This window comes from Notothenia rossii (genome assembly GCF_949606895.1).
Source record: "Notothenia rossii genome assembly, chromosome: 11".
NCBI classification, from domain to species: Eukaryota; Metazoa; Chordata; class Actinopteri; order Perciformes; family Nototheniidae; genus Notothenia; species Notothenia rossii.
This window is the reverse complement of record NC_136910.1, coordinates 43,206,483-43,218,438: the sequence shown is the minus strand read 5'-3', so window position 1 is coordinate 43,218,438 and position 11,956 is coordinate 43,206,483. Positions and strand designations below refer to the sequence as shown.

At 41.0% G+C, this 11,956-nt stretch overlaps 1 protein-coding gene across 1 annotated transcript; it reads right to left on the bottom strand.

The window, feature by feature from the left end:
- Positions 1-378: 378 nt before the first annotated feature.
- Positions 379-7,377, bottom strand: ddx54 (DEAD (Asp-Glu-Ala-Asp) box polypeptide 54). The gene is made up of 20 exons (XM_079659840.1): positions 7,070-7,377; positions 6,314-6,437; positions 6,072-6,142; positions 5,791-5,976; positions 5,646-5,695; positions 5,495-5,536; positions 5,296-5,391; positions 5,056-5,177; positions 4,870-4,931; positions 4,422-4,553; positions 4,058-4,268; positions 3,809-3,940; positions 3,506-3,727; positions 3,336-3,409; positions 3,000-3,239; positions 2,325-2,473; positions 2,108-2,221; positions 1,889-1,999; positions 1,688-1,788; positions 379-1,266 (listed from the first exon to the last, which is right to left on the bottom strand). The coding sequence occupies exons 1-20, from the start codon at positions 7,181-7,183 to the stop codon at positions 959-961; spliced, it is 2,661 nt and encodes an 886-aa protein (XP_079515966.1). The 5' UTR covers positions 7,184-7,377; the 3' UTR covers positions 379-958.
- Between the last annotated feature and the right edge of the window lie 4,579 nt (positions 7,378-11,956).

Here is an 11,956-nt window from a genome sequence, read left to right as displayed (position 1 = left end):
TTTTTCTTCCTTACTGTCTTTTGTCGATTTGCCTGATACGCAAATTCTCACTGTTAGTGGGCGAGTAAAGAGTGGAATGCAGTTTTGGAAACTTCTGGGACACCATCATACACTTGCAGTGCTCGTTTCCGCCAAAAGAGTGCAGCATTGTACCTCATTAGGATGCTGTACTATTTATAACTACTTGATTCAAGAAAGAATACAACTGGTGGATTCAACCCCTTATTGATCACATCATTTGGTGAAAAAACTTTTGTGGACCTTGCATTCTCCCTCAATCCAAAGTTACCTGGAAAACATCCTTACAACCCAGTACCTTGTTTTTCATTCCCATCATCCACTGGAGCTAACACAAACAATAACAAAAGATATACAGACTTACTTAGAAGAAACCCTGACTGGGCTTTATTTAAATGTACAAAACGGCTCCAGATAGACAGTCAGACAGTCAGACCACAATTCCCCTGATACTATGACACCGTTTAATTTAGCTATATTGTCATCCCATCTTAAAGACTTTCTTCCAGACACAAGGAATCTGCTTTTCAAAGCTATGGACTATAACCAAGTGCAGCTATTAAAGAACACAGCTTCAAGAATGAAAATGTATATACATTTTGAAGTCCTTTTATAAACACACCTTTTTTTGTTGCATAAACATGCAACTGACCGCAAATGAAGACACGGAATAACGTCTTATTCAAATCTGTATGTTGCCATCAGTTTATGTGTATAAGAATATCTCACTACACAAATCAAAGGAAGATAATCCAGTTTATCGGATTCCTCTTATACATACTATGAGGCCAGAAGTTTCTCAACTCGTCTTCTTATTCAATCCGTAATCGTGAGAGACACCGTGAAACTGTATAATTGGTTTTGAAGATAATGGACCTCATCATCCAGTCCTCCGTAGTGCCCTCCATCTCTCTCTGATATTATTCACTCAGTGTCCTCCTCAGAGTCTCTTCTTCATTTTACCCTTCTTCGGACCACCCCGTCCGAAACCTGACTTCTTGACTTCTCCGGCCCACTTTTTGTTCTTGTTACGGATATTCTGTAGGGCGCCGCTCTGTAGGAACTGGTGCTTCTGGTCTTTCTTGCGCTGCTTCAGGATCTGGTCGCTGCTCTTCAGCTCTGAGCGCACTCTGTTGCCGCCGGGTTTCTGCTGCAGTCCTCCGGGACTCTGGAAGTTAGGATTATTTCCACGACCTCGTCCACGGCCACCACCACGACCACCACCACCACCAGCACCACGACCTCGGCCTGGGAAGTGGAAGACACACAAAGAAGGATTAAGAAAAGAAATGATACTGGTACTTTTTGATATAACATGTGACTATAGACTTTTCATGTAGAACGCAAGTTATCTTTATGGTTGTAAATTAAAGCTGACATCAACATTGTAGTTTGGGTTATTTAAAATATTCTGGTTTGATAAACTAGTTGGGCGTTTTTGAATGGATGATTAATTGGTTTTATTATAGAAGCCATTCAACTGGTGACCAGCCACAGTGATGATCAGTTCCCTTTGTGTGTAGACTGATATATACAGTTGTTTTTTCAGATATTGCGGCAATTTTTTCTTGTACAGGGATTGTCTATTCGTGTTTTGGTTTGACGCTTGCTTGCCTTAAATTACCCATCTAAGTACAAATCAAATTCACGGCTAAAGATGCTCTCTTACCTCCTCCTGGTCTCCTCCCTCCTCGTCCTCCTCCTCCTTCTTCTCCATCTGATCCAGCTCCACCGTCGTCAAACTTGTACTTTTTCTTCCACTCCTCGTAACTTCAAATATCGTTAAGGGACACAACGTCTCAACATCACAGCTACATATTGTCAGAGTGAGAGAGAACAGTAAAACCGAACAAGGACACAAAGAGGATACAAGTTCTTCCTGTTCTTCTTGTTGGCGATGACCTGTCCACCATCGGTTTTGATCTTCTTCTTATGGTCCTCCTTTCCTACCTCTCTCACAAAGCGCTTCTTCTTACGGTCCCTAGGAGTGATAAACAGACACTTAATTAAGGTCAAATGAGGCAGAATCAGAAGCACGAGGTGTCAGAAATAGTAGAAGGGCGGGCACAGAGCATATTTTAAACCTCACCATTTCATCACACTCTTGTTTTGGTTTAACTTGTTTCCATCATCGCCCATCAGGTCCAGGACAGCTGAGGAGGCCTGCTGATCAAAGGCAGACCCCTCTCCACCAAGACTCAACCTAATACCACACAGAACATGAGTTAAGGTTATAATGAGCAATTATTTAACCATGCACAATGTCATCTTTTCACATTTTAAAGAAGCCTCAATGGTCGCCTCACCCTCTCTCAGAGTTGAAGTCTTTGGGTCTGTAGGGGATGTAAAACTCGGAGTCTTTGCCCGACTGTCTGCTCCTCTTGTGCTTTGGCCATTCTTCAAAACCGTCCTCCATGCTTCTCTTTTTTCCACCTAATACCAACGAGAACACCCCCTGGTGGAAAGAGAAAGCATTACATATTTAGGTTTTTTAGCATTTCATGCCGTGTATAAAATCAAGATTTTGTAGTTTAGTAAGAGATGCTGCTCTGTCTTATGAAACGTTTAAAAGATACAGATTATATTCAGATAATTGATGAGTCAATGAAGATTAGATGAATCAGGAACTTTGTTGATATTTCTGCTTTTCTATCAGATTACATTATAAATGTAATATCTTTGGGATTGGTAGACTAATCAAGAAATATACTTCATGACGACTTGAGATGTTTTCTGACCTGGACAAATGGATTAAGATGAAAGTAATAAGCAGAATATTAAAAAAGGATTTTCCCCAGCACTTTTGTCTTATAACATATAATTGCTTGTTTGTACTGAGTTGATTTTAATGTGGGACAGCGCTATATGCCATTTCTTCCACTTGTATTAATTACAGATGACCAAAGACACTGAAAATGGAGAACCCATGATAAAAGGAAACCCAAGAGGACAAAGACATGCAAGACGTTTGAGTTGCTTGCCTTTATATCGTCTTCATCTTCGTCTGAGTTGTGCATTGCATCGTCCTCATCGTCAGCTGTGGTGGTGATGGTGGTGGTGGTGGTGGGGGGGGGTTTGACAGGTTGATGCAGCAGGCTCTCTGCAGCCAGGCTGTCCCTCTGTCTGCTGAATTTCTCCACCAGCGGTTTGTCTCTGGAGCGCTTGGCCCGCATCACCCCCCCAGCCTGTGTCTTATTGTTGGCGTTGATTTCGAAGATAGTCTACAAAGAGACACAAGAAGGCAGTTTGCGTTATTACAGATAAGCAGAACATTGCAGCGCTATGAGAAACCGGAATCATTCTCTATGGTAACTCACCGCTTTAGATTTGTAGCCTTTGATGGCATCAACTATTTGAAGGCGCTCCAGTTCCATTTTCTCCAAACCTGACCCTAATAAAAGATCAATAAAAAAAAAAACTGTTACCAACTACAGTCAGAGTATCATCATCACTGCTGTCTCTATAGTTAATTCCCCTCCAAACTGACCAAGTAACGGATGAACAGCCATGCTGGACAGATCTGTGTTTTTGACCCGTCTGAAGGACTCAGGTGAGGGGCTTGGTCGAGACTTAAGGTACTGTTTGTAGGCGTTCTCCGAGACATGGAGCATGTTTTGCAGGTCCAGGGAGTTTTCGTGAGCCGTGACCAAATGAGAACTTTCGTCATCCAGGAGACTCTGAGGGACTCGACCAAACACACCCTCTGAATCTGAAGGAGGGGAGGAGATGGTTGGATCGGAGAACGTGAGGAATAATCAATCCAAGAGTTTTTTCAGCAGTCAAAGCCTACCTTGTGGGAGTGCAGGTGTGGCGAACACAACAGGTCTTCCGAGGAAGAGGTGAAGGTCGTAGACAAAAGGCATTTCGTCTGGACCAATCATGCTGTAAGCGACACCACTGCGTCCAGCACGTGCCACACGACCTGATGGGAAAACACAGATGATGACCAATTGCAAAATAACCTCATAAGTTCTTCCCGCAAATAAAATGTGTCAAAATGAAAGAGGTTAAACAAAATAGTGTTTTCTAAGCCACTCACCAACTCTATGCAAGAAGAGCTTGGGCTTGGAGGGGAAGTTGTAGTTGATGACATTGTCCAGCATGGGAATGTCAATACCACGAGCAGCAACATCCGTCACAATGAGCACCATGGCTTTCCGGTGCGTGAATTTCCCTATGTTGATCTTTCTGGCAGTCTGATCGAGGGCGCTGTAGATGTAGGCACACTCGATGCCTTCTAAAGTCAGCAACTGGAGATTAAAACACAAGTAAATACCATAAAGCAAAGATGTTTTTCTTTTTTATAAATATAAAGAAACTAACAACACTGGACTCGAGTGTGTGAGGCTCCATTGAGGGAAAAATACACACAAAGAGAGACACATCTGCCGTTTGGGTCTCACCTCCTTGATGTACTCTACGTGATGTCTGGTGGCTACGAAAACCACCGTCTGCTCCTGAGGCTTCACTATGTTCCTCAGCATGTGGAGCAGCAGTGCCTGCTTGTCATCCACCCGTATATGGAAAAATGACAGCTGAGGGAAGACAAGAGACATTTAGATTTGGTAAACGATGGATAAATATGAAGAGAAGATTTAGCTACAAGCTTTCGATGTAATTTGCACCTTTAACAATTATTTATTCATATTTTAAAGCAATTAATAACAGAGGTCTGAACATGAAGTTTCTCAGGTCACAATTATGCATTAACAATCCAAAATAAATTATATTATAATTCAACATATCCTTCATTTATTATGAGAAAAGTAAAACAAATTTTTCCTTTCAACCTTGGTGTTATTGGATCATTCTAGCAATTATTTCATGTGTATTAAACTGTCCTTTCTTTACCTTGATTTGGTCACTGAGTTTAGAATCCACATCCAAACGAATCAACACTGGTTCAGTCAGCCCTGCAAAACATATAAATAAATGATTTAGTAAACTGTGTGTTATGCATAATTTGATGATGATTATTATATTCGAAACCATATTTAAACATGATGGATGCATGTACAACAGAAGTGATTGTCTCACCAGCTCTGGCGAACTCCACCAGCAGTTTGGGCAGAGTGGCGGAGAACAGCAGAGTCTGTCTGCTGTCTGGAAGCCTCCGGATGATCTCCTGAAGCTGTTCGGCAAAACCCATTTCAAACAACCTGAGAGGAAGAAGAAAACCGAAACGTTCACACATACATACACACATACATGGCAGCAGGTGTGAATCCAAGCTGTGAAATATCAATGAAACACCTATAAAAAAAATCAAATTCTCACCTGTCAGCCTCATCAAACACCACATACTCCACACTCTGCAGCTTCAGGTTCATCTCCATGATGACGTGCATGAGACGACCGGGGGTACCGATGATTCTGTGGTGGGTGGGTGGGGGGGGGGGGGGTCAGAGATCAGGATTACAACATACAGTACATGGATTAGGAGAAACGACATTATGAGATATTTCAAAACACTCACATGTCAGGGTTCTCATGAAGAGCGGCAAACTGATCATCCATTCTGGGAAAAAGCAGGGACATTTAAATTAATGCAAAATCAAAAGACAACTCTATATATCTGAGAGCACAATAGACAACTAACAGCACAGGAATATTAAGAAGACACACACCTGTCACCACCAAGGATCAGAGCAGTCTTGAGGCCAGTGAATCTCCCCAACTACAATACGAAAACAGTGAAACAGTTATAAAAACAATCAGGGATGCCACTTAATATTAGTCAGCAAATCAACAAACATTCATCTGATTACGAACCTCTTTTGTGAACTTCATGGTCTGCAGTGCCAACTCTCTGGTGGGGGTCAGGATGAGGGCCCGGGCCCCTGTGGATGAGGGGGCTTTTAACTTCTCAAACATGGGCACCAAGAAGGCAGCTGTCTTACCGCTGCCGGTCCTCGCCATGGCTACGATATCCTTGCCATCCAAAATCACTGGGACCGTCTGAAAGTGGTGAAGAGGATAATTGGGAATGAAATAGTCTGCTGTTAGAAGGAACAGATGTTTTATTATGCAATACAGAAAAAGTATTAACTTACCTTTCTTTGGATCGGAGTGGGGACTTTGTAACCCTTCTTCATGACACCTTTATATACAGGGTAACTGAGACCTGAAATAAACAATAATGTATTTATTGCATCTATTGAAACTGTGAACCAGACTTCCTTAGCTCAAATGTTTAGGTAAATATTGGCAAAAATCCAATATAGTGAATCCCTTAGTATCTGCAGGTTACCAGTGGAAAAGCATCCCTATCTGTGCACCCTTCACTGGGACTTACCCATGGACTGAAAGCCTCCTGACTTCTTCTTCTTCTTGTTCTGAGCTCTGACAAGCATCCTGGTGTCGGGCTCCACATCTGACATCCAGTCTGATGTGGAGAGACATAGGAGTTTCTTTCCAATCTGTGAAGACATTAAGTAAACACAATAGCTTGTCAACAACACAAGAGAGGTACCTCAAAACGCGCCAAGTATATCAATACGTGTTGGTAAATTCATCCATTAACATGTTTTCTTCTGATGTAAGGAGAAGTAGATGTTTTCCCTTGATAATTCTGACAACATAGTGCTCAAGCTGCCCCTGAATATGCTGCTGGGCATAGGATGTCTCCCATTTCAATTAACTTTTTCCGCACATATGTATCATAACTTAAAAGTCTCTTTCCAGATCATGGTTAGAGATAATCACAAGACCTTGATGTGAGCGGTTTCTTGAAGGAAGTAGATGAACTAAAAGGAGTCTATGCACACTTACTTGGGTGCCACAATATAGTTGGAAAAATGATAAATAAAACTACGGATGAGAACAGATAATAAACCTGGGTATATTATATGTATGTCATACAAGGAAAGCTTGTCAAAACAAAAACCAGGGGGCATCCGGATTTGAACCGGGGACCTCTTGATCTGCAGTCAAATGCTCTACCACTGAGCTATACCCCCGCATACAAGTTATGACGGAAAAATTGTTATTACCTGCCAACGAAATATACCATAATAGGAAAACTAATAAATAAGTTGTTGCTGTTCCTTACATCATCATCTTCGTCGTCTTTAGGTTCCGCAGCCAGCTCAAAGTCGGAGTCCTCCTGATCTTTGCTGCCTGGGTAGCTCTTCTTCTTCGTCAGTTTCTTCTTCCTCTCCGCCATCTTGAAGCTTTAATGCTTTCTTACACTGCTGTTGGTAACTTTTCTGTACGGTTTATGAAATAAAACGGTGTGAAAGACTAGTCAAAACAGCTCACGGCTTCTCAACACATAACAACACGGCAGGCAGACATGTTAGACACACGTGTGGGCTTCTTCTTCTGCTTCTACTTCCGCTTTGTGTGGACACCAGTATGTCGCCCAATGTTAAACACTGCCACCTACTGCTACGGAGCCTCCAGATATACAATCAGTGCATTCAAATATTTAATTATGCATAGAGTATTACCAGTCTATGAGTATTATATTGTAGGTTGTGTAATTATATTATCTTCAAACTCTTTGAAACGCTTCCAAACATCTGATGTAACAATGTCTCATTTACTTTCAGCTCATGCAGATTTGATGAGCTGTACTTCAAAGCCATTACCCCAGGAGCTGAATCCCACCATATAACACAATTTTTTCAGTCTTGCTTTTCAATCCCCTTTTAAGTTACTGTATTAATTCAGTGGAGAAGATTGATATATCACTGAGATTTAATAGCCCTGGTGAACAGAGAGGAGCGGCATCCTGTATACTGATTTGCAGATGTCAGGCTTTTTTTGGTTTGTTTGTATCTAAAATGTCAGGTTCTATCTGCCCATAGTTCATATTTTTTGCAAAAAGATTTCTTAAAAATTATAAAAACAAATGTGGTAAGTATTTAAAACAATTCTGTATTTTGTCATTTCCTTCTTTGTCAAATAATACCATGTCATTGCTGCAAAGCTTCCAGTCCATTCCTTAATGTTGCCCTGCCAAATCTTATCTTGAGTATCATTGCTTTACAGCCTTGCATCCAAATTAATTGAACACAGTCAGTTGAATCTGCTACGGGATCTAATATTTTCTTTTAATTGTTATTTAGTTTGACGAAAGGTTTAGATTAAACGTTTTTCTAAAAATGTGTCCCTTGAAACCTTCAAAATGTAAATGTCAGTGACGTTATACGTTTAAAAAGAAAAGTGAGGTCTGCTGCTGCTGAAGAAAAACAGCTGCCCAGGACATCAATGAGCTCTGAGATATGCAGCATGTTTGTGATCAGGAGCCAATAATAGAAATACATCTCAGCAGAGTGTTTCTTCAGATTTTTTGTAAATGTAATTTCTGTTTTGATCAAAAGGAGCCAGCTTGTAACAATCTTTTCATAGTTCATATGTCTTTTCAAATCAATAAATATAGTGTGGCTTTGATTTATTATTTTCTAATAATGCACATTTCCCATTGTTCAGCATATCATAATCTTGTTGCATTTGCTTATGTCTACGTGTTGTTTATAAGAAGTCACGGTTTATATATTTGCTTAATCATCCAGAGGAAATGTATCCTTTGGATGATAACACTGACATGTAGCCTACTGTGCTGTTTGAAGTCAGTGGGCTGATGTACAGTAAATAAGTCAACACCATGGCAACAGTCTGCAACTAATGCCTTTCATATTCCCTCACAGAGCCCTGCAGCCGTGGCCCGGAGCCAAGTCTGTGCAGGACGCTCTGACAGACACTCACAGGCATGCAACCTACAAAAGTCACTTAATTGATAAAGCCTGAGGAAGATTGAGATGTGTTGTTGGCAGGGACGGCAATGTTTTGGTGCTTTTGACCTGGCATTTAAATGAAGCGAGAGTTGGCATCCGAGTGTATCAGGTCAGACTGCAAAGCTCCTGGCAGTGTCTTCACTTTCAAAACCCCCACTGTGTAGCGCTCTCACACTGAAAACAGGCTCCTGAATCATACTGCATCTACAAATTAGTCTATTTTCTGGTGTTGCTTTATATTCTTGAGGTAGATTTTGTTTTTCCGAAATTGGCTATGAAAGAAAATAGGGTGGCATGTTTGAATTTTTCTATTGGGAGCATGGCGACATAGCGTCTAAGAGCACTGCCATTGATTTCATATAAAGATAAGATCTATGAAGGACCAACATACATAGATTTACACGGATTTACTGTATGCCAAGCTAAACTGCATCCTGATCTATACGGGATTTACAGCAGGGTATTTGACCTTTCATAAACATACAGTGTAAATCGTGTCACTGATAACTTTAAATCACACACAAATATGCTGGTTCACTCTACAGTCAGAGACTAAACAGGCTGAATGAAAGTCAATAAGAAAACAAATGTCAACATGTCTCAGGTTGGATTTCTTCTCCAGCAGAGTGTGTGTAGCAGATGCCGCTTCTAAACCTTGGAGATTGGGGGGGGTATGTTTAAATTAAGAGATTATTGAGCTGATGGTTTGTAAAGCTAAGACTTTAAACGGGGGAAGCAGTTAAATATTGTTCTACTCTATCTGTGTCGATTTAATTATTTATCAAGTGCTCTTTAAGAGGCCAATTATAGATTCAGTGGACCTTTTAAAAATAGTCCAAAACATCCAATTAGCATTGCGAGGGTTGTGCTGCAGCATATCATGTCCCTCCAGCAAGCCATCAAATGCTGGTTTGATTTTCCAGGCCAAACGCAGTACATCCAAGGGGAAAATTAATCTCAGAAATCGGATAACAGCTGCTCAAAAAAGTTTGAAATGGCTGCGTAAGAGAAAATACTGTATGAGCTTTGAAGTTGCATCCCATTAAATGATTCTATCCTAATTGGGAAATCTTAGAGTATTTGTGAATTTTGCAACTGAAATACTGCTCTTCCTTAGTCTAAACTCTTACCAATTTGAACATTTTGTCAATTATCTAGGTTGTGCATTAAAGGTTACCTATTATACTGTTTTTCATCATTATATTATAGGTCTCAGATATATACAAAACATGTCTCTGAAGTGTTTGGCTCCAAACACCAAACAGATCATGCATTGTAGCATCCCATAATCCCCTCTGTTTCAGCCCTGTTTTAAAAGTGCTGATTCTCTTTCTGTTACTTTAGATGAAAATAAGGAGCCACTCCCCACGCCCCTCTGAGAGATATTTTGTTAAAAAGAACACAATGGTGCTCTTGGAAGAGATTCAGGTGATTAGGTGGGGGGGGCGGGTGTTACCTTGGTTGTTTATTGGTTATACAAGCCAACAAATCGTTATGACTTCGTAAAGTGGCCAAAATCTGATCAGCTCATTTTCAGACAGGTTTTTATATTGCATTACATTACATGTTGCATTATGTGTTACTTGTTAGACACTTTTATCCAAAGCGACTTACATACTCTATACAATCCCCACAGGAGCAATTTAGGGTGAAGTGTCTTGCCCAGGGACACAACGACATGCTGACTGCAGTGGGGTTTGAATCTGTGCTCCTGTGATCCGGACACCAACGCACTAGACCACTGCGCCTCAGCATCAGGACAAAAAGAGAGCGAATCTTTTTTCCTGAAACTTTCAGAATCTCTTTACACAAAGGGGACACATGTTTATGTATAAAAGACGTGAAAAAGTGGATTTTGCATAATATGTGACCTTTAAATCGAACCCAGTACTGTTCTGTACTAACCAATAGAGAATATGCCACTAGATTAGCAACCAGTGTGCATCGTGCATCTGTGAATAACCTGCTGAGGGAGACAGTAGGTCTCAGGGCAGTTGAAGGGAGGGTCAAAGCCTCTTGGGCTCATTGGGCTGGCATGGCACTGCGAACGTGATAGTGCCACCCCCAGTGACAGCAGCAGATGGTGAGAAAGTCCTCTGGGCTTTAACCTCAGGGCTGCCAGGCAGGGAGACAGAGCAGCCATGCACAAAATACAAGGCCACTGATTGGACTGTGCGTCTTCAGATGCCACGGGCTGATAAGACTTTGAAAGGAGCAGCGCTTACATGCTTGAGAGGACGAATAATTATGTTAGCCTGGTAGTTTCTGCAGACTCTCCATATAACCATCAGGGAAGAGTGTGGCTTATTAGGTCAGTAAACTGCCATTGACTGGGGTTGCAATCCTTTAAAAAAGTGTCAGCAAGAATAACTTAAGGATGTTTGGTGTGATACTGGTATTATCTATGCTCCTGCATTGCAAGATTGAGTGCAGACATGGCAAGAAACAAGCAGATATGTGAGTAAATTGTGTATGTTACAATATGTCTAAATATTACAGTGCAAAAAAACATTGGATCGCATTTTGAGTACATGAATAAAATGCTTCAGTACATTAAAGACATTCTGGGGACCAATATTTAAAGGGTAATAAAGCTAAACTCAGAAGTGCTTACTGTTCCTCAACTGGAGCTTAGCCTTTTGCTGAGAAGTCTCCTTTGCTTTATAAGGAGAATCCGGCTTTGCACTCCCTTTAGTGTTAAACTGCAGAGGCAAATACATCCGGTCAGACTTTCAATTACTTGATATTCTGGGTGCTAAAAGGCAGTTTCCCTTCGAGGCTCCAGCAGTTAATCTTACAGCAAATGCCAGCAGTAAGGCGATAATCACGGGACATGTGACAAAAGCATAAAAACTGTCCCTAGAGGCAGTGGCGTGCACAGACATTTATAGGGGCAGGTGCTCAAGAGAAAGAAAAAGGGCACCTTAGTCGTCGTGGCGAAATTGTGCGCTCAGAAATTGTGCGCGAAAATTTGCCGGATAATGGCGGATTTTGTTAGTTTCTTTTCGGTTTTTGGTTACTTTGTTTCGGTTTTAGGGTTAGGCTTAGGTTAGGGTTATGTTATTTAATTCTTATTTTTGCCTGATTTTACTGATTTATTATTAAAAATATATATATTTTAACATTTATTTTTATTATTCTAAATGTCCAATCTGAAGGGACGAACCCGTATTGGCACTGGTATTAGGCAAAGTATA